The sequence below is a fragment of the Pongo pygmaeus genome, chromosome 12, assembly GCF_028885625.2.
Source record: "Pongo pygmaeus isolate AG05252 chromosome 12, NHGRI_mPonPyg2-v2.0_pri, whole genome shotgun sequence".
Taxonomy (NCBI): Eukaryota; Metazoa; Chordata; class Mammalia; order Primates; family Hominidae; genus Pongo; species Pongo pygmaeus.
In genome coordinates, this window is record NC_072385.2 from 110266694 (window position 1) to 110289748 (window position 23055).

Consider the following 23055-nt stretch of genomic DNA (forward strand, 5'->3'; position numbering starts at 1 on the left):
ACAGCGTGGGTTTAGGCTCAGTGCACAAGGATCAGACATGCAGTGTGGCCCAGGCTTTGCTACAAGTCTCTTCTCCCCGACTTGGGCTGGGGAAAAGCGGCCCCGGGGACGGCCTGGCCGATGCGCTTTCCTGGCATTAGTCAACCACCGACAGCAGGGACGATGGCACTGGGGATCCTGCTCTGGCCCAGTGGGGGCAGTGTGCCGTGATCCCTTAAAATGGAGCCTACAGTCCCCCCTAATCTCAGGGACAGCTTGTGAGCCACTGAGAACCTGGGATCTCAGGGGTGGGGCGCGGTGTTATCTACTGCTGGCAGAGGCCCCTGGTGACCAGCAAAGCTGTGGGTGGGAGCGGGTGCTGGGCACAGTGGCTGCTCTGAGGCTGTGTGTGAGAGGGTACTGGGGAGGAGGAGGAGGAGGAGGAGGAGGAGGAGGAGAGATGGCTACTGGCTCTGTGACAGGGAGTCACGCTTCAGGAACCTGCAAGAGAGGGGAAGAGAAAAGCGACACAAAAGCGTCCTACAAAGGAACAGACCCGACCACAGCTGGAAGGAAGGCAAACCTTTGAATCAGGTCCTTGAAATACAAGCTGCAGGAAGCTAGAACATTTTGGTGGACTTCAAACTCTCTGCCTTCAACAACAATTTTCAGGTCTGTAAACGCTTTCGCTCTGCGTTGCTGGTTCAATTCCTTCAACATTTCTGCAGAACAGAGAAGACAGACAGGGCCAGGTTCCCATTAAGAGTTTTTTTTTTTTAAATTAAAAAAAGTTTTTTTTCTTTTTTCAAGAAGTAGAGAAATAGGAAATACTTGATATTGTTTCTTGGCAAGACTGGCTCAACACTGACAGTCAGAAGAAGTCACAAACATAATGCATAAACAAGCAGCCACTGGGAGGGGCTAATAACCAAAGGAATCACAACTTCAAAAAGCAAAAAAACCAAATATGATACAAAAAATCAAACCCAGAAATTGAAAGGCTGGGGGAGAGATTCCCATACTGACGATTGGAAACATAGAGAATACATTATCACAGACAACTAAAAACTGTCAAATAACTACGGAGCAAGTTCTCCAAATGCCAATGGGTGCCGATGTATTGGAGACCAAGTCAAGCATGGCACTGTGATGTAAGATGGGCTGGATATGGTTCAAAGGAATCACAACCACAAAACCTGCAAAAACAGCGTCCCTTATGTTAGACACTCACAGCCATGGCGTGGGAGGAGACCCCGAGAAAGGAGGGGGCCATGGGAGGCCTGACAAGCACCTCCTTCTGTTTCACACTTGTGGGGACTTTTCGGGAAAGCAAGCAAGCAAGGGACAGGGACCCTCTGTGCCTCCTCCCACGTCCCAGGCGAGTCTCTCAGGACACCCACCCTCTCCTGGGGCTTTGACATGGGGCAGAGCCTGCTTTACAGCCCAGCAGATCCCAGGAAGTGGCCTCGGAGGCTCCCACTCTGCTGCACACCTACCTGTGCCTGGTGTCTCGGACCTGGGGCTGGCACAGACAGTGCCTGGGCCCGTGGGCTCCAGACCTGGGGATGTCAGAAGCTTCTCCCAGACCCACCCCAAGGCTTAGAAAGGAGAAGGAGGGAAGAGCCTGCCAGCCACCCTGTTGGGGTTGCACACTCTCTTTCATTGGCAAAAGTTAGGGCCTTCAGCTGACCACTGCTCCCCATAGCCTCGCCTCATCTGCCTGCCCCCAGGATCCCCTGGGCAAAACCTGCCTTTAATGTTGCTGGTAGCTGTGCGTCAGAGGCCCTGATCCTTGGGCCAGAATGACCTAGACTGTCTTCAGGCCAGGCGATTTCCCTTGGCAGATGTGTGGGAGAGGGTGGCCTGCAGAGCTGAGCCCTGCTCTCCAGCCCCCCAGCCATCGCCCCTGCTCCAGCCTCATTGGTTGTTGCTGTCCACATGGGCCAGGGCCGGCTGCCCGCCAGGACTCCTTCCTGGCCTCAGCCCTGCTTCTGACACTTGGCCAAGACCCTTTGCCTCTCTGAGCCTCTGCTTCTGCATCTGTAAAAAGGGGATTGAGGATCCTGCTTCTGCTCTCTGATTGCCAGGCAGGCCCTTTTTGGTGAGGACACACTGGGCTCTGCTGAAGACCAAGGAAGACGGTGGGAGGGGCTCCTGGAGAACACACTGCATGCGTGTTCAGGGAGCGGGGTTGGAGGCCCTGCCTTCTGGGAGCCGTGGGCAAGGCTGAATCACTGACCCCGCCAACCCCAAGTCACACTGAGTCTGGAGTCACAGCAGAGCATCTCCAGGGGTGCGGAAGGGGGCTCTGGCTGGAACTTCAGGAAGGATCTACATGGGGCGAGCTCAGACCCGGACAAGGGGGGTGGGAACTACAGACAGAGACCAACAGGCTCAGAGCACCAGCAGGAGGGCGCGGGAGGGCGCGGGAGGGCGTGGGCGGGCGCGGCAGGGCGCGGGAGGGTGCAGGAGCACGAGGGGGCAGGTGCAGGTGGACAAAAGGGCCATGGGCAACAGGGAACACAATGAGGCGGTGAGCGGGGCCAGATCGCAACAGTCTTGCCTGGGAGCTCCAGCTTCATCCTGGAGCACCAGGGAGCCACGGGGGATTCTGGACAGGAAGTGGCGAGGTTAGACATGGGTTTCAGACAAATCCACACAGAGGCAGGATGGGGAGTGGCTTGGGAGGCCAATGGGAGGCAAGATAGCCCCGTGTAGAGAGTTAAGCCTCGAAGCCAGACCTGAGGGTGAACCTGCACTGGGCCTATCAGCTCGGTGACCTTGGGAAAGGGGACCCACATCCTCAGAGCACTTGAAGGTTCCATGAGACAGCATGTGGCGGGCACACAGGGAGTGCTCAGCGGGTGGCAGTGTGCAGTGCTGCTGATGGTGATAGTCTTTCCGACGGAGAGGTGAGAAGGCCGGAACTACACAGCAGCAGCAGGACAGAGAAACAGGAGTGTGTGGACCCCGTGGGGCTCAGTGCCGGAAGGAAGTGGGGAGGGGGAGGCATGGAGACCACTAACAGGTTTTTGGAGGGGATGGTGGTGGGACATCAGGAAGGGAGGGAACAAGAAGATCAGTTGTGGGGTGGGGCCTGTGGGACACCTAGGGGATGGGGTAGGAGGCGGTGGAGGAGGCCTGGGCTAGAGACAAGGCAGAGAGCCCGGCGGCGCCTGCACACAGCCCGGGGGGAGGGGAGACAGCACAGGGCCAGTTGCAGGGCCAGGCTGGATAAGGCTCAGCTGCCGTGCTCACACGCATCTCCGGAAAGAGTCACCAGCTGAATTAATGCCCAAACCACGAGCCAGGTAGATGACATCACCTTTTTGAGTGAAGCGGTAGGGGAGGGGACAGAATTCTGGGCTGGGATTCTGAAGACCTGGATCCTGGTTCTTGTTCCAGCATTGCCACTAATTGGTGTGTGACCCCGGGCCAGCACCCCAGCTTTCTGGGCCTCTGTTTCCTCTAGCACAGAAGGGCAGAGCCACCTGCTTGGTAGCCCCCTGGGTGTCACGCTGCAGAGAGTGACAGATGTGGCCCCACATGCTTGCTGAGTTAATCAGTGCTTAGGGGCCTGGAAAACACAACAGCACACAAATGCCTACTCTTTCGGGGCCCGAGGCATCCTGAGGGTTTCTGAAGACCTTCCCTTCAAATCGAGGTCCCAGCAATGATTCTATCTGCAGCCTGAGCCCCAGCTATGACATCTGCTGCTCCAGGAATTCTGGAGCCAGACCTGGAAGGCGCTTGGAGGTTCAGGTGTCCCCATCCTAATGTAGGTGCTTTCTGCTCTCTCTGAATCTCACTTGGTGGAAATCTAGATTTAACAGTTTGGGAAGATTATTCACTTTCAGAAGAATTTTTCAATTTATGAAAGTGCTCACCAGGGGATTCTCAGCAGGCCCCAAGTGCATTCCAAGTATCGATCAGCTGGTGTGTGCAGGCTGCTGCCCACTGCCTGCCCAGCCTGCGAAGCAGGCGCTCAGGCTCTCAGGCTGTGCCTGTCGGGGGGCAGACCCAGAATCCACAAGGGGACACCAGGACCTGCTGGGCACAGGCTGCCCTCTTCCCTGCCCCATGTTTTGGCAAAGGACACTCCCTGATCTCTGAGGAGCTTCCAAGTGAGGTGTGTGGGGGTGCTGTGGGGTCTGGGGAGACCTTCCAACAACACGGCCTGTTCTCAGGTGTGGGAGGTTTGCAGGCCTTGGGGCTGGGTCTTCAGAGTGGACTTCCAGAAGCACCTGGCACCCTGCACTAGCCTGCTCCAGGATTCTGCGGGGGAAGATGGCCTAGAGACCCAAGGCCCTCCCTGGACGGAGGCTCGGTGGGGTCTGGCGAGTGCAGTCCTGGCAGCTGAGCCTACTAGGTGGGGTGAAGACTTGGCCTCAGCATCCGTCCCTGTTGGCCGGCCCCAGAGGTTGTTTTTGGGTCTCCTCAGCTTTGAGTGGGACTCCCGCCTACGTCTGTGGGACTGCACACCCTGGCCTTGCTCACGGAAGTGGCTTCCCCATGCTCCGATTTTTGTCCCAGGCCTCTCTGCCCCTTTCCCCACTGCCTCCTGCACGCCCAGGATGCTCGACTCAGCGCCCAGCATGGAGCTCCTCTTCCCGTGGAAGACGGTCCACTGCCCGCAATCCGCAGGCCTTCCCCAGACTCCTTCCACCCCTCATCACACCAAGTCCCATCTTTTTACCTCCTAGAATTCTCAGGATCCAGCCTCTCCTGCCCTAGACCCTCCAGCACCCTGAGTGAGCTGCCCTCATCTTTCACTTGAGTCACTGCAACAGCCTCTGAGGACGTCTCCCTGTTTCCAGCCTGTCCCCCTCCAGGCCACCTCCACACTGCAGCTCCTCACAGCCCCTGGCCACACAAATCCTTCAGGGCTGAAGGGGTAGCATGGCTCTCTGGGAGGTCTCCCTGTTCCCTCAGCTCCTCCTCCACTTCCAGGCGGCCCTTTGCTCCCCAGCAAAGCCTCCTTGCACCCCACACACGTCCCCACTCCAAGTCTCCGTCCCCTCTGCCTGGATCTTCCCTCCCCTTCCTCCATCTGGCCAAGCAGTATTTATCCTTCACCACCAGGGAAAGTGTTATTTTGTCCTGGGCCTCTTTGCCTCCTTCCCCTCTTCCTCCCACACCCCCTGCCCTGCGCCCTCCTCCGGAGGCTGGCAGAACAACCTGTGCTCACTTCTTTATAGATACTAGGAGTTGTAATTATTTATTTACATGTCTGCCTCCTGCACTAGACTATGTTTTATTTATATTTTTATCTTCGACACTCAGCACAGGGCCTGGCACATATATATATATATAGCTGGTGTGATGGATGGCAAATATTCTTTGTAGCTTCCCCCGTCAAGAGATGGAGATGATTTCCCTACCCTTTGAATCTTGGCTGGCTTTGTGATTTGTTTGGACTACAGAATGTGGTGGAAGTGACCCTGTGAAAATGTGAGCCACGGCCTTAAGAAGCTTTGCTCGCTTTCACTCACTCTCCAGGGACCCCTGGCACCACCACCATAGGAACGAGCCTGGGCTAGCCTGTTGGAGCATGAGAGACTGTGTGGAGCAGAAACGAGCCGTCCCAGATGAGGCATTTAGACCAGCCAGTCTCTGCCAATATCAGCCGGGCCTGACCTAGATTGGCTGAGTGTAGTCCAAACTGCCAAACCAGGATCACAATCTAAATAAGTGGCTGTTGTTAAAACACAGTGTTTAAGTCACTGAATTTTAGAATTGTTTGTTAAGCAGCAAGAGCTAACTGATACACAAGGCATGAATAGATTGATGGACTCAAGTGCTCAGGGAACTTTCCCTGTGTTGGTTTCACCTTTGCTAGTTCAGTTTGAGGCTAATTCTTTTTTTTTTTTTTTTTTTTTTTTTAGTTGTGGTAAAATGTACCCATTTTAAAGTGTCCAGTTCAGCAGTGTTAAGTATATTCACACTGTTGGGCAATCCTCTGGAATCCTTTTCATTTTCACGAACGGAAACTCCACGCCCATTAAACAACCACTCCCCACCTCCCCTCCACCCAGCCCCGGCAACCACCATTCTACTTTCTGTCTCGGTGAGTTTGACTATTTTAGACCCTCTTATAAGTGGAATTATGCAATATTTGTCCTGTGAGTGGCTTTATTTCACCTAGCATAATGTCCTTAAGGTTCACCCACATGGTAGCATGCATCAGGATTTCCCTCCTTTTTAAGGCTGGCTAATATTCCACTGTATGTAGATACCACATACTGTTTAACCATTCATCCTTTGATAGACGCTTGGGTTGCTGCCACCATTTTGCTATTGTAAACAATGCTGCTATGAGCACTTATTTAGACTGTGACTCAGGTTTGGCACTTTGGGCTACACTCAGCAGATCTAGGTCAGGCCTGGCTGATATTGGCAGAGACTGGCTGGTCTAAATGCCTCATCTGGGACAGCTCGTTTCTGCTCCACACAGTCTCTCATGCTCCAACAGGCTAGCCCAGGCTCGTTCCTATGGTGGTGGTGCCAGGGGTCCCTGGAGAGTGAGTGAAAGCGAGCAAAGCTTCTTGAGGCCGTGGCTCACATTCAGTTCTCACCCCCTAGTTATGGACCAGATATCCCCTCTAATGACCCGTCTCAAACCCCATTGGTTCTAAGTGGTTAGTGTAAAATGGCTCTGCGGATGCAGCGGCAAGTGGCATGAGGGAGTAGGGACTTGAGGCGGCTCTGCCTGGAGCTGGATGCTTTGCCTAGAGGAGAGTGAAGCCACAAACAGAACCAAGGCTGGAGATGAAGTTGCAGCCAAACTTCTGCATATTTTTCACCAAACGACACAAGTTATTTGTCAGAGACTAATGGGCTCGTTCCGGCTGGACTATAAGGGCTGTGTGAGATGGTAATAAAGAGGAAGAGATGTCAAATATTAAAAGGCAAAGAATTTCAGTGGCTTTGCAGCAGAGAAGTCCATTAAATCAGAGCCTTGAGAAAGGTTGTGTGGCCAAATCATTTTTTTTCAGAGCTCAAGTAAGAACCCAGCTAGGTGATAAATGCTTCCCATCCCATTGGTATGCATGACACATATTTGATAAAGGACCTGAAAAAATTATAAACTCAGAGCAGTTGTGAAATATACTGAGAAAGCCCAGCAAAGACAGTGTCAGGCAGGCCCAGAGGGTAATTCATCCAGGAGCAGGGAGCCCGACGCATGCTGACACTGTGGGGACAAATGGGGGCTTTACACAAACAGAACGTCCCGCTGCTGCTCCACGCGCCTCCCAAGAGGAATGTTGCCCTCCCTCCCCGGTCTGATCAGATATACATTTCTTCCCCTACTTCTTTTCCAAAGAAGAGCTGGCCTCAGAATAAACCCTGAAGGCCAAGAGAGGGCTCCAGCTTCCAGGTGAGACAGAATGAAACCACCTGCAGGCGGCACCTGTGGATCGCTTGTCCAGCCTGAGTTGGACATGTGACACCTGAGGCCCTACACAGGCAAACCCTCCTAGAAACCATGAAACACTCTGACTTCTTGCCTGGACTTAGGGTTGCCTGGACTTACAAATTCCCCAAATGGTAATTTCTGCCATTTATCTAAAAGGGAGCCAAAATCCTAGGAACAGTTACAACCTCGCCCACTAGCCTGCTGTTTCCAGACTGATGACACTGGATGACAAGGCCTATTTACTGAGCAGTGATATCTGGCCTCAGAGGTCCCCTCTGTGCCTACAGCCCCTGACCCAGGGCTGCACACCAGTGGGTGCGGGTGGGACTGAAGACTGCCTTCCAGCTGGAACATTCTCATACCCTCTAAGATGATAGAAAATTCACTTCTATTTTTCTCCTTAACATTGTTTGAAATCATCATAAAACTAACAGAAATATTCCCTTCTCTTTCCCTGGGTTTGTGCCCCTGTCCCTTAGGTCCAAGGACTGAACAGAGGTGGCTGCCAGCTTGGGCCGTGGGTAGTGTGACTGGGAGACCTAGATCTAGTCACAGATTCATCTCAATCCTCCTGTGACCTTGAGTGGGGGCTCTTTCTTCATCTAGGGTCCACAAGACCAAGGGCTGCCTTGATCCCTTATTTCCAAACAACTCCTCACCGTGGGCTCCTGCAGGCTTCTATGACCTGACCTGACCTGTGCTCACAGCTTCATATTCTATCACGTTCCACACATCCCCCAACTCTCTCTCTAAGTTCACAGGCAGTTCATCCTGTTCCTTCACTTTGAATGTTTCTCTTTTTGCCTTTGGCCAAGGTTTCTCCTACACTTGCTTCCTAGGGTCCTGTCCATTCCTTAAGCCTCACCCTATTATTATTACTATTTTGTAGAGACAGGGTCTCGCCATGTTGCTCAGGCTGACCTCAAACTCCTGACCTCAAGCGATTCTCCTGGCTCGGCTTCTCAAAGCATTGGGATTACAGGTGTAAGCCACCATGCCTGGCTGTAAGCCTCACTTAAAATCCCATCCTCGGCCGGGCACGGTGGCTCACTCCTGTAATCCCAGCACTTTGGGAGGCCAAGGGGGGCGGATCACGAGGTCAGGAGATCGAGACCATCCTGGCTAACATGGTGAAACCCCATCTCTGCTAAAAATAGAAAAAATTAGCCGGGTGTGGTGGTGGGCGCCTGTAGTCCCAGCTACTCAGGAGGCTGAGGCAGGAGAATGGTGTGAACCCGGGAGGCAGAGCTTGCAGTGAGCTGAGATCGTGCCACTGCACTCCAGCCTGGGCAACAGAGCAGACTCTGTTACAAAAAAAAAAAAAAAAATTCCAACTTCTAAAAATTCTTACAGATTCCCCCAGTTGCCATTAACTTCACCCTCTCCTATGGTCCCATGAGACTTGGTACCTCTATTGGAGTAGAGACCCTTGGCTGCCTTATTACGGAGGAATGTCTGTCTGTCTGTCTCCTTTCTAGTTTGTGATCTTCTGGAGGGCTTTTCTCTCTGGCCCCCTGAGCACCTGGCACCATGTTTTGCACAAAAAGTTCCTTTCTGATTGGAATTCATTGTGGGTTACAGACCACATGCAGATGTGTGCTAGGGGGTTAGATCACATTCCCTCAAATGTGATCCACTGGAACTATTTGAAATACCACAGTTGTGTGGAATCACATGGACAGAATGTAAAAGTCAAGCCCCTCTGACTTCAGGCAACATTGGTGCTAATAACAGCGATAACCCTGCAATTCGTATGCAATCTACAGTTGCTAAAGCATTGGCACATTAATTATTTAGGTCCTCCTTGGGGAGAGATTTAATTATTCTGTTCAGCTCCAATGGCTCTGAAGAGCCTTAAATGGCCTTCCTGGGAAGAAGTGACCACCCCAGCAGCCGCCAAGCACAGGTGCAGCCTGGAGCCCTTGAGGCCGCTCTGCAGAATAGGGTTCTCTCCAGGCTTTGGGTCCCAGCTGCCCGGATCATAAGATCTACCCAAACAAAAACCAAGAACAGATCATCTTCATGGACAGTTCGTGCCTTGTGGGCTCAGAGTAGGAGTCAAAGGGTACGGTCTCTTGTTTAGGAAGGAACGGAGGACGACAGGGGGCAGAGTGTCAGGACCCCATCCCCAGCCCAAGGAGCCTGGCCAGAGGGTGGGCACTGCAGAGCTGGGGGTGGGTCCTGGGCTGAGCAGGGAAGGCCATGAGCAAATTCCATGGCTGCAGCTGGAGCAAGTGCCTGGTTTGGTTGACACTAGCAGCACGTAGTTCCTCCTGCCTCCAGCAAAAAGGTTGCTACTTGGCTCCTTCCCCTGCTTGGAGGATGGAGGCCGACGGGTGATGGGAATATTCCGAGCGGGAGAGGAAGAACATGTCATGGGGTGCAGGCAGGGCTGAGAGACCTTGGGAGAAGGCCAGGGCTTGGGAGACTTGGGTGAGAAATAGGGTCAAGGCTAGTGGTATGAAGAGTTCTAGAGTGGCCAGAGCCGGAGGTGGAGAGGACTTTGTGTGGGGAATTAAACATCCAGGGGAGTCAAGGCAGGACCTGGAAGAGCTCTGTGGGGACTGGAAGCCTGAAGGTGGGCTGGGGGAGGGCCAGGTGAGGGGCCAAGGCAGTTGGGAGCAGACAGAGGGGCAGGCATTTAGGGGCAGGGTGGCCCTACCGTCCTTTTGTGAGGTAGCTGGCCCCACCAGGGGTTAGAACTTGTTACCAGGGAGTGGGGTGTCCTGAGGTGCCTTGGTCCTCAAGGCCAGAGGAGAGAGAGACTTGAGCCTGGCCCCAGAAACTGAACTGAATCCAATGTCTGGGGTGGGGGTGGGGGTGGGTGGGTCTCACTCCTCCCCCTGTGCTCATAGCCCTCCATGTCTTCATGTGGAAGAACTGTGTTCTGTCTACAGCGTTATTTATTCAGAGGTGCTGCTTCTTTTCCACTGGAGGTAGGCTCTTGGAAGATGGGGTGGTTCTTGGCTGGAGGGATTGAAGAAGCCAGGACAGATAGTTGGGGCCAGAGGCAAGAGCCAAGTTCAGCACCTTGGAGAGCTCTGAGCGCCCTGGGGTCAGGGCAGAATGCCAGGGGAGCTCTATAGGGGTTAGAGGGTGCCCTGGAGCAGCTGACCATGTCCACTGCTGAGTGAGGCTGGGGCCCTGACATCCTCCTTCAGAGGCAGACTCAGACCCTGAGTTCTGGGAACCTCAGATGGCTTGTGTCTTTTGGCCCCTTTGTTTACTCATTAAACTGCTGTTTCCTGTGTGCCAGGCACTGGCGGGGGGAGGGGGGGTGCTGGGGTCACATGGAAATTGGCATGTGTGCAGAGCTGGGGAGCTCACAGTTTAAAGGGAGACACACTCACAGAGCATTTGTGTGCTTGGAATGCCCTGAGTGGAGTCTGACCGGGGCAAGTGCTGGGCGGAGGTGGCGCTGAGGAGGGGATGGCTCGTTCTTCCTGACAGAGTCGAGGGGAGACTCAAAAGGTGAGCAGGAGTGCCCCAGCTGGCTGCAGGGGTGAGATGCGAACACAGGCTGAGGTGTGAGAAGGCCATGTTAGGGACTGAAGGTCACTGGTGTGGCTGGCATGTACTGTGTGCACACATGGCTGTGAGTGTGTGTGCATGCACGTGTATCTACGTGTGTGTTTTTGAGCATGTGGTGGGTACAAAGGTGTGGGTGCGAACATATGGTGTGTGCAAACATGGGGGAGAGCGTGTGTATGCACCCTTGTGTGCCAATGTGTGTATGTGTGTGTGAGAGCATGTTGTGTGGGTGTGTGCATGCCCCCCTGTGTATGTGCCTGTGTAGGAGTGTGTGTGTGTGAGAGAGAGGATGTGGCACGGGTGTGTGTATGCACCCCTGTGTATGTGTCTGTGTAGGGGTGTGTGTGTATGTGTGTGTGTGAGAGGAGGTGGTATGGGTATGTATGCACCCCTGTGTATGTGCCTGTGTAGGGGTGTGTGTGAGAGAGAGGATGTGGCATGGGTGTGTGTATGCACCCCTGTGTATGTGCCTGTGTAGGGGTGTGTGTGTATGTGTGTGTGTGAGAGGAGGTGATATGGGTGTGTATGCACCCCTGTGTATGTGCCTGTGGAGGGGTGTGTGTGTGTGAGGGAGGATGTGGCATGGGTGTGTGTATGCACCCCTGTGTATGTGTCTGTGTAGGGGTGTGTATGTATGTGTGTGTGTGAAAGGAGGTGGTATGGGTGTGTATGCACCCCTGTGTTATGTGCCTGTGTAGGGGTGTGTGTGTGTGAGAGGGAGGATGTGGCATGGGTGTGTGTATGCACCCCTGTGTATGTGTCTGTGTAGGGGGGTGTGTGTATGTGTGTGTGTGAGAGGAGGTGGTATGGGTGTGTATGCACCCCTGTGTATGTGCCCATGTATGTGAGCATGTGGCATGGGTGTGTGTATGCGCCCTCATGTATGCATATGTGTATAGGTGCATGTGGTGTGGGGGCATGTATGCATCCCTGTGAATGTGCCCGTGTGTGTATGTGTGAGAGAGAGACAGCATGTGGTATGGGGGTGTGTACGTGCCTGTGTGTGTATGTACATGCAAGCACGTGGTGTGGACGTGTGCATGTACCCTGTGTATGTGTCTGTGTGTGTGTGCGAGTGTGAGGATGGATGTGTGTTCTCTTGTGTACAGTGCATGTGAGCACGTGGTGTGGGTGTGTGTCTGTGCCTGTGTCTGTGTAGATGTGTGTGGGAGACAGCATGTGGCATGGGTGCGTGTCTGTGCCCTTGTGTATGTGTGTGTGAGCATGAGGCCTGTGCATGTGAGAAGCAGAGGGAAAAGCTGCAGATCAAGGCAAACCCATATCTGACAGTGAAACAAGCAAACCAACCCATCATCTTTTTCCTGCAGCAGGCTGGGGGCCACTGGTGGATTTCACGAGGGAGGCTGACAGCCTCAGGTTTGTCTCTGACACTGAAAAGGTTGCTGGAAAGCAGCTGCGAGTGGCCTGACCCTGCACGCGTGGGCCCACCTCCCCACGCTCCCCTGGCCTGGGGCTTTCTTTCTCACACCATCATGAGCTCCCTTCTTCCGGGCTGCCCACTGCCATTCCAGCCCATTCTGACCCCTCGTCTGAATTTCCCAGGCCATAGGCAAGCACCCAAAGCATATCATCAGGTGCCCACAAAGCACAGGACACCGGGCCGACACCTGGAGCTGGGGTGGGGTGAGAGCTGGGGAGGAGGGGGCAAGAGGTGAGCAAGACAGCTCCTGTCCCGGGGGAGCACGCAGCTCAGTGTGGACATAGGTGCCCACAGTGAGAAGCTGGATGAGAGAGCTGCAGGGATGGTCAGCTGTGGTGCTAGAGGCCTTCTGAGGAAGGAGGGGTGGGTGGCCAGGGCTGGGGGGCGGGGAGTGGGGCCAGGAAGTGCAGGGCTGTGGGGCGACTGCTGGCTGTCTCCAGTGGAGAACCAGACCCATATGAGGGGGGGCATGTCACTCTGAATCGACTAGCTCAGCACCTCAGTGCATATTTATGGGCCTCCTTCATGCCAGGCCTGGACCATGAAGAGGAAGCCACTTTCTGTCCCCAAGGAGCTCAAGTCTGATGGGGAAGGAGCCACCGGAGTGGACGGAGGTAAGTTTGGCTGCTCAGCACCGGAACCCCTTCCTGCTGGGGATAATCCCAAGATGGGGGGATCTGGGCCATGTCACTGTGGGGGCCCAGGGGAGGTAGCTCCCTGGTAGCCGGCGTGTGGCCATGAGGCCTAGGCTTGGCCGGTCGGGTGCTCTGGCCCTGGACTTCGAAGTTCCAAGAAGGAGTGCAAAGACAGTGATGGCCATGGTGGCTGTGATGAACTTACAAAGCTATGCTCCCCCAGGGCCTGGGCAGGCTCTGCCATAAGTGGCATTTATCATAGGCCTGACATATCCATGCGCCTGTCCCAGTCAGGGCCTGGGATGCCAACCACAGGACCCAGCTCTGTCAGCGAAGCAGAAAGGTATATATTGGAGGCTGGGGAATGAGGCTGGGAATTGGGGCAGGAATGGAGGCGGTGCAGCCAGGCCCGTCACAGAGACAGTCCCCCTGGGGTCCTACATGGGTGCAGTCTCCCCTAGGAGCCCGCTGCCCTCCATTCCCTGCCAGTGGGCAGCCCTGGGTTCCAGGGGTGGCTGGCTCTGCATCTACCCATGAGACCACCTCCTACTGTCTTTCCATTCGGAGGCCCTGGCTGACTGGCCTCCACTGGGGGTCCTGGGGAGCTGGGTGAACAGCTGTTGTGGGGTGTGGGGAGGGGCTGGCTGGGAAAAGGCCGAGTGAGCAGCCTCAGGGCTTCTGCATCCAAAGCTGCAGACCCACAAGAGTGGTGTGCTTTGGAAATAGAAGCGTCACAGGGACCTGGACGAGGAAATGCTATTCTTCCATAAGGGATGAGGAGCCCGACAGCCACAGATGCAAACCCAAAGCCTAAATTCCCATGTGCTCATGAAACCTCGCTTTGTTGTGTTCTTCCTGAAGACCAAATCTTTCCAAGATCTGGCCTGCTATGGCTTTGGGAAAGTCAGCCACCTGCACCAGGTGACGGGCTGGCTCAGAGAAGGAGTGGAAAGAGATGCAGAGAGAACTGGGGATGGGGGCAGGCAGGAGAGAGCCACAAGGAGACGGGGAAACATGGGTCTCCTCCTGCTTCAGTAAAAGCCATTATTTCCCAAGAATTCTGAGAGCCATAGTCCCAGCAAATAAATCAATAGTTTTAAAGGATTTGCAAGAATTAGTGAACCAGAGCCGGGAGTACAATCAGTGTAGTGACCTAGGTAAAGAGGGAAATGAAATGGAAACCCCAGATGCCAGGAGCTAATGACAGCTCAGAACACTGCAAGTCCCATCGAGGGAGGAGTCACAGCTGGGAGGATGTGGGGTTAGGAGGGAGGAGAGAAGAGAGAGAGAGGGGGAGGGAGAGAGAGAGGGGGAGGGAGAGGGAGAGGGAGAGGGGGAGGGGGAGGGAGAGGGAGAGGGGGAGGGGGAGGGGGAGGGAGAGGGGGAGGGGGAGGGGGAGGGGGAGGGAGAGGGGGAGGGGGAGGGGGAGGGGGAGGGAGACGGGGAGGGGGAGGGAGACGGGGAGGGGGAGGGGAGGGGGAGGGGGAGGGAGAGGGGGAGGGAGAGGGGGAGGGAGAGGGGGAGGGGGAGGGAGAGGGAGAGGGGGAGGGGGACGGAGAGGCGGAGGGGGAGGGAGAGGGGGAGGGGGAGGGAGAGGGGGAGGGGGAGGGGGAGGGAGAGCGTGTGTGTGTGCGTGTGTGTAGAGACCCCTCCCCTCTCTGTCCACTCTGTACCCTTCACGATCTTCCAGGAGGAGTGTCTGCCCCTGGTTCTCTGTGCCCACTCCTCCTGCCCATCCTGGCCCGGGTCAGTTTAGGGCAACATGTCTGCCTCCTGCCATTTTCAGGGGAGGTAAAAGCGCAAGAGTCATTTCTAGTTTTTCATATTTCTAATGATCTTTTAAGATTATACAAGTAATCTCCACATCATTAGAGGAATATTAGAAAATCTTAATAGGCATGAAAGAAGAAAGTGGAATTGTGCCCTCCAGGTGACCAGCCCCCACCGCAGGCCCTGGCACACAGTCAGGGGGTCAGGTCTGCCTTAGGAGGCCTATGTCAGGTCTGGGGGTCGGGGGGACCATGCAACGATGGGGAGTCAGCCCCTCATCCTGCCAAGGGTGGAACACTGCTTCGGTGCCCCTGTGTAGCAGGCACGGTGCCCAGCACACCCCCCTTGCCCATCACATCGGTCGGCGAGTGCAGTCGTGCCCCAGCTTGTGAGAAGGCACCCGGCCTGGTCTCATGAGGTCCCAGAAAGGACCAACAGGTGGGCTGTACTGACACCCCCGTCCTCCCAACCCCCAGGTTGTGCCTGGTCTCCCTGCGTCCCAGACCAATCCCTCCTCCTGGGTGTGTGATCTTTGCCTGCTGAATCCTGTCTTCCAGTTAGCCGCGAGCTCAGGTAGGTGGAACCACCGCCTTTCCCTCCCCGGATATTCCCAGAGCCCTGTGCAGCCTCTGGCACTCACTGGGCTCCACGTGACGATCTACACGCCTGAGACCCCAGATGCAGGAAGGAGAGGCCTAACTGGGCACACGGCCCATGCTCTGGGGCCTTCTGGCTCAATTCTCCCTGCATGGGACCTTTCATGGGTCCCTACCATTTCAGCTGAGCTTCTGGCTTTACTGACAACCCTCTCTGCCTGGGTCCCTCCCCACATGTATTTAACTTGACAGTCTGTTTTTCTTGGGAAGCAGAACCTACCAGATTCTGTGATAATACCACGGCCCTGTTTTTACAAATCCAATGGACACAGTTACCCAAGAGTTGCTGTCCTGCACTGGCGGGGCCAGGCCTGTGTACTCGGCTGCAGCCCTGGCTTCTGGGGGCCTCAGCTCTAAATGAGCCGGGCACTGGCCACTGTGCTCAGAGGCTGACTGGGGGTGGTAGGGCAGCCACACAGTGTGGGGACCATCCCCTACATGAACACAAACGCTGAGAAGGACCAGTCTCCCCAACAGGCTGTGTCCAGCATGGGCCACGGGTGCTGTTCACGGGGCACCCAGCACTCAGGGAGCCCCCACTGTGTGCCGGCCCCTGTGCAGGGGGCAGAAGTGATACAACAACCTGGCTTTCTGCCCTCAAGGAGCCTCCTCTGCATGTACAGTTATCCACTCAGTGGGGCAGGACTGTGTGGAAGGGAAACGGAGGCTGCGTGGGAGCCTGGAAGAGGAGGGTGGCACCTGGGCTATTCCCTCTGCCAGGGAATTCCTTCGTCCTCGTTCAGAAAACATCTACCCATTCGGTAAGATCAGCTGCCACTCTGTGGTCCCATCACACTTGGCTGAGCACTCTGTTGAGTCTGTTTATTTCTCTCTGGACCGGGGGTGGCTCATGGACAGGGACTCCCAGCACTGAGCACCCAGCAGGGGCAGAGAGGTATCTGCTGGCTGAGTGAATGACCCTGACCAAATGGGAAGAGAGACGCCTTCCTGGCCTGGGGGCACTGAGATGCTGCAGCCTGGCCGCGTGGGGGTTGTCATCAGCTGAGTCTGCGGTCCCCTGTGGTCACACAGGACCAGGTCCTCCTAGACTCCACAGCCCCCGGCCCAGAGATGAGGAAGGTGCTGCTCGGCCTGACATGGGAGTGGCTCCTGCCCACCATGGGCCACAGCCTTCCTGCTCAGCTCAGCCTCGGTGGTGAATAACACTGCCCCTGCTGTGCCACTTCCGGGCTCTCCGGGCTCCCACACTCTGCTGCGGAGGCCCAGGCTGGCTCCCTCTCAGGGTGGGTGCTGCCTCTGGAGGGTGGAGGTGAGGGGAAGGGACTGAGGGTGGCCCTGCGGGGCCTTGATGGAGCAGCAGTGGGGACCATGCACCTCTGAGGGTCTGGGTGAGTGGGGGCTGCAGCCAGGCCTGGGGGCAGGCTGGGGAAAAGGCTTTCCCCAGCCTGGTTTTCCCCAGCCTGGCTGCCCCGGGGGATCAGGAGGGTCTGCAAACCAAGCTCTGGGGCTCCCTGAGGTTCCAGGAAGAACCCCGCCTGTCCCAGCAAAGATGGATCCAGGAGAGGAGTGGGCTTGGCCACCTCGGCTGCCACCAGAAGCTGCCCCCTCAGCTCCTATCTGTTCCCGTCTGCCCCTGGAGCTTCTGAAACCACTTCCCTCCTCCCTGGACTTCTGCAGGCCGAGGTATGACTGTTCTGTCTCCTGTTAGCAAGGTCTGCAGCATTGCTCTGAGCAGCATCCTCCAATGTGGTGCACCTGCTCGACAGGGGCGCAAAGGTAGGTGCTGGTGGGGGGAAGTGGTGGACTTGCTCCCCACTCCGAAAAGCTCTCACTCCTCAGGAAAGCTCTCAGAAGCAGAGCCTGCATCTGACTGGTCTCTGCACCCCAGTGCCTGGCATAGCTTCTGGCCTCAGGTAGGTTTCAGGTAAGGTCTGAATGAGTGATTGAGGGAAACAGGTGCTGGCTTGGAGAAGATGCTGTAGGATAGAAGGCACTGAGCTGGGTCTTGAATGGACAGGGTTTGAGCCATCAGCCATGGAGGAAGGGCTATCCACAAGCAGAGACTCAAGGTAGGGAAGCACAGAGTGACCAGGGATGATGCAGTTGGGCCAGCTGGGTGGGGGACGATGGAGGGAAGATGTCAAACAGGGAGCAGGAGAAAAAAATAACACAGAGAGGGGCAGGACCCTGGCAACAACTGCACTGAAGTGCTTTAGGCATTTCCAGAAATCCAGCGTTCTTCTTCCCCGGGCAGGGCCTACCAGGGAAAGCAAAAGCCTGCAAAGCCTCAGTGCCTGGCCCGCTCCTGGCTTGGAAAGAGGAACAGAGGGAGGACAGCAGGGCTGGGTGGTCTCCCGATCACAAGCATACATTTCCCAGGCATCTGGGCAGTGATGGAATTGTCAGCCTGGAAGTCACCTCGAAGGAGAAATGACTGTGTGCCTCAGACAGAACAGACCCCGGGCCCCAGGGTGGAGCACGCACTATCCATGAGCTCAGGGTCCTAGGGGTGGAGTCCAGGGCCCTGGGTGGCAGGGCCAGGAGGAGCAGCCAGGTCTACACAGGATGGCACCGTGCAGTGGTGGGACGCTAAGCAGGGCCTGGTGAGCACTTGCTGGGTGATCGCCACGTGCTGGCATGGCACTGGCACTTCACACTCCTCATTGCTTTTGAGTTTTGGGAGAGGTGCAGTGAGGTGACCTGCCCAGAGGAGGGAGGCTGACCTGATCTGACATCTGACATAGGCCGGTCCTGTCTCGCATTGGTTCCTGGCCTGTGTACTGGGCTCACCTGGAGGCTTTAAAAACATACTGAGGCTCAGACTTCACCCCACAAGTTTCTGATTCAAGAGTATGTTTCTGCCTTTTTGTTCTCACTCCCAAAGTGTCCGGATCTGTGCTCAGAGCTCAAATAAATTTACTGAAAAAAATAAAATTAAGGAACGACAGCTCAAAGAGCCAGCAATTTATGCAAATGAATGCAAATAAATACACACTTCCATACATATGTTTATGCAAATATTCTTGTGGTCCTTGCAAATCACTCACCCGCCTGCAAGCAGCCACCTACGAATTCTTGGTGAGAACCCCGGGCAGAGTGCCCGGATTAATGACAGGTGGTATCACGACCTCCCAGAACAGACATCTCTATTAGCAAACTCATCCCAGAAGTCCCCCAGGGAACCTCATTGAGCCTGACTCTGCCCACTACAGCCCCCTCCCCTACTCACTCAGGACGCAGGGCTCTCTCAAGGCCACTGGCCAGGGAGGGATTGGGAGCAACTGCCCAGTAGGCACTCCAAGGCTACCAGGGCTGGGCACAGAGAGAAGAGCCCTGACAACTGCCAGGTGCCTGATAGCTGCTGGGAGGACAGCTGTGACCACAGAGGGATGGGCTGCCTTTACCTCTGTGCCAGTCTGGGTGGGCCAGCCTGTGGCTGGGCACTTGATCTTGGGTGCTCCACATGCGCTGTCTGCCTGACCACACCCTACAGCTCACTTTCATAAAGCAGGAGGCACTGGACTTCAGAAGGAAACTTGCTCAGTCACGATCAGAGGTGAGTGCCCCATGCACATTTCCTCAATGGACGCTCCTTGCATATCCAGCACTCATTTGCAACTCCTTCTGCCGGGCTTTGTGGAACAGTCATGGTCTCCATAACTTCAAGGCACCCTTGCTTTGTTGCCTCCAGGATAAGCAACTTCTGCAACCTGCTGGCTTTTGGCCTTGGTCCCTGAGAAAGACTGAGAGGAACTGCTCTCTTCCCACAGGTCACCACACACTGTAGTGTCCTCCCCAAGCCGAGGCTGGGCACACTTCCCTAGTTGCTGCCTGGGGTGGAGGGAGCTTGGCAAGGGGGTTGGGATGTGGCTCTGAAGATCCACCCGAGACCACTGCCCTGGTTTTGGGGATCCTCACTCAGCTTGTCTTACGCGGCCTTGGAAAAGGCACATGTAACTTGCTATTTCTCTAGCTGCTGCATCTGGGACGTGGATGCTGTCATCATTTGGGAGGCTTTGGGGAGCTTGAATGTGAGCCCCCTGAGGGCAGGGAGTTTGGTTTGTTGTGCAGGGTAGGTGCTCAGTACACTTTTGTTGACTGATGCATAGAATGAGTTTTTCCTCCACAACACCTATGCCTCAGTATTTTCTCCAGTTGTCCTTGTGACTTCATGCACAACTTGGGGTGAGGTGTGGGCCTGTCCCACCAAGGTACTCATCTCTAAGAAGGCAAGAATGGACAGTGTCCCCCATGGACCCAGTATACAGCTCGTATTTGGAAAAGGTTCTTGATATAGTTTGGATATTTGTCCCCTCCAAATCTCATGTGGAAATGTGTTGGCGGTGGGGCCTGGTGGGAGGGGTCTGGGTTATGGGTGCTGACCCCTGGTGAATAGCTTGGTGTAGCTCTCACGGTCATGAGAGGCCTCTCCCTCTATTAGTTCATCCTAGGCCTGGTTGTTTAAAGAAGCATGGTGCCCCTTCCCTCTCTCCTCTGTCTGCCCTCACCTTGTGATGCCTGCTCCCCTCTGCTCTCCACCATGAGTGTAAGCTCTCTGAGGCCTCCAAAGAAGCAGGTGCTGGTGCCATGCTTCCTGTACAGCCTGTAGAACCATGAGCCAAATCAATCTCTTTTCTTTATAAATTACCCAGCCTTAGGTCTTCCTTTAGAGCAATGCAAAATGGACCAAGACAGTTCCCTAGTTGAAAAGGTAAGTTCATTTAAGCATGGGTCTCACTTTTCGCAGGGGTACTGGTGGTAGGGAGATGGCAGAGGGGTGTCAAACCCTTCAGGCCATGATGGAAATTCAGTGACTAGTGTCCCATTGGGCACCGGAAGTCAGTTCAGGTATGATTCTGTCTCACCAAAGGCCTGTGACAGCAACTTTTCAAGCATAGAAATCTCTGGGCTCCTGGTGACAACACATCCCTCCAAGCCCTGCGCCCCTGGTGGCAATCCAGCCCTTCAAGCTGTAACACACGGTGGATTCCAGTCCAGTGGAGAGAAATCCGCCATGTGGTGTCAGGATACAGAGCCTGGCCTCACCGTCCTCACTCCTAGTTCTTGTTGGTCCAACTTTTCAGGAAGAAAAAGAGCTCTCACACTCAGAACATTCTCCGTCTGAGTACCAGTGGCTCTAGCTCAGCCACCAGTCACCCGAGTCACCACCCAGGCACGTGAGAGAGGCCCAGGCCATGGAGAGCACTATATCCGTGCACTTTTAAAGGGCAATTTTATTGTTTAATTACCTCAGGCTGGCCCTTCACCTCCTCAGATTTTCTAGGCTGTTTGGGAGATTCCCTATGGCTCCTGTCACTCGGTGGTTGTGGGAAAAGGGACAAAGGAGATAAAGCATCTCCTTTGGAGGGGAAGGGGAGTGATTGGCCCCGGAGCCTCCTGACTGGTTGGTGGTTGGCCCTGCCAATGAGTCTGGGGTCTGTCCCATGGCAGGCTGCTGTCTTGAAGGACTGGCCCTCACCCACATGCCAGCCGTGGGCACAGCGGGTGCTGCCCTCCCCTTTGTGGAAAACTGGTTGGAAAGGGAGAGGTGCAGGGAGGGCCCACTGGATACATGTTTATGGTCAACCGGACTCATCAAACTGATGGCAAACAAACCCAAGACTGTTAGGAAACATCTATCCCCGCCTCCTCGCCCTGGGTAAACATGTTCTGTGCGGTGATCTTGCTCAGGGTCACCCAGGATCTAGAGTTGAGACCCCAGGCCAGTCCAAAGCCCAGAATCCAGAGACAGGAACAAACTCAGAATTTACATCCACAGCTCAGAGCTTAAAATTTAGGACCCAAAGCCCCAGCCAGAGCCCAATGTTTGACATAGTTCAACCAGAGGCTAAAGTCGACCTAAAATCCTGGCACTGAGACACCTGGACAGAGTCCCAAGAACCGTCCCTGCCCCAGTGTGCTGGAAAGTTCCCTTTGCTGCCTTGAGCCCTCTGATTGGCACCTGACAGCGTGCAGTGTATTAATTATGGTCAGCGCTTTTCAACATGCAATAAAAAGCTTTTTAAAACGTTCTGATGGGAGGTGATTAACTCTATTAAGTGGCATTATGGATCTTCCTGTCTGTTGCTTTCATAAACATAGTTGTAGGCGCAATGTTTTATTATGGGCATAAAAATGTCCCGCATTACAATGCATAAGCGCATATTGATGTTATATTTCTTTAGTGTGCTACGCGCCCCAGTCCCCAACCACTCGGAAAAGAAACTACACGTCTTAATAATTTATATTCCAAGTTTTAACCAGGATTATCAATGGCAGCTTTTGAGCTTTCTCTTTTGGCAACACAATAGATCATAGTAAAAATGCACCGACAAGCGATGTGTCCGTTTGATTTTTTCCACCTGAATCAGCAGCCCAAACTCCAGACACAGCAGTTTAGGGCAACCAGCACACTGAAGAATTTAAGTCTAAGCATTTAATCTGTTCTTTCCATAAATTTCTGCTGCTTGTGCTTTATAATGATTCTACCAGAGGAAGTTTATTTATATCGCAGATTTTCAGCATCAGCACATTGAGAACACAACGGCAATCGCTCAGTCAATAGCTTACAGCCATGTATAATATCACTCCGGAAATCAAAAGCCCATTTGGAGAAAAGAAGGCTCAGATTAAAGTCACTTTAAGACATCAATAACTTGGAACTGGCTGAAGAGAAGTTATAAATATCCAGGGTGCGCATATGCAAATAGGCGCTCGCAGACGCGCCACCTCCGCTCGCCCGGGAACCTCCCGGTGGTCCCCTCCCCGGCGCACGTGACGGCGGAGCCGCGGGGCGGGGCGGCCCGAGTGGACGCGTCACCACCTCCTTCTCCTGCCGGGCATAGGCAACCCCGCCCCAGCCCGCGGGGACCTAAGGGCTCTAGGGCTGGGGCGTGTAAGGCAGGCGAGGAGGGGACCCCTACCTGGAAACCCCAATAAACTCAGGATAAGCACACTTCTGGGTTGCTTCCTACTGGGCCAAAGGGGCGCTTTCATGACACCCGCCTCGTGCCTGCAACCATCTATCTCACTCCATAGCATTCGTCCTCAGCTGCGGGGTTTGGGAGCTGGGAGTAGCGAGAAGTAGCAGAGGAGCAGGGCGCGGTAGGGGAAGCCCAGCACTTTGAAACGCCTCCCACCTGCCACCCTCTCGGAGACCGCTGATGAGATCCACTCTTGGAATCCTCAGGGCAGCTCTATGACAGAGTGCCCCCATTGTACAGGCCAGGAAAATGAGGCGCAGAGAGTCACTGGTCCCAGGCCACACAGCGAGTGAGTGGCAGAGTGGAGATTTGAATCCGGTTCTGCTTAATTCAAAGCCCTGCATTTACGGCTTTCAACCCACCGCTGTGTTTCATTGCTTCCTGCTCACCCTTCCCCAGGCAGTCAGGCTCGGGGCCCAGGAAGATTTAGGGGTTCCTTGGGAAGGTGAAGCCCAAGTCCAAGGAGCACCATAGGCAGTCTGTAGGTGGGCCCAGGCTGGGGAGAGGTGGCTCGGGAGGCGAGCTGGGTGGGTCCAGGCTGGGGAGAGGTGGCTCGGGAGGTGAGCTGGGTGGGACCCCTGGGAGGGGCAGACCCCTTGAAGGAGCCAAGGTAAAACCCAGGGGGATCTAGAAGTAGGGGCAGGGCAGGGCTCTGTCCTCAGGTGGTAAGGGGGCCTCTTGC

At 54.9% G+C, this 23055-nt stretch overlaps 1 protein-coding gene across 2 annotated transcripts in view; it reads right to left on the reverse strand.

Moving 5' to 3' along the window:
- The window catches only part of KLHL29 (kelch like family member 29), a 318791-nt gene that overhangs the window by 23438 nt on the left and 272298 nt on the right, over positions 1 to 23055 (reverse strand). For both annotated transcript variants that reach the window (XM_054476535.2, XM_063648910.1), the window contains one exon: positions 563 to 701. In XM_054476535.2, coding sequence (XP_054332510.1) covers positions 563 to 701 — 139 coding nt within the window. The remainder of the gene's footprint in view (positions 1 to 562; positions 702 to 23055) is intronic.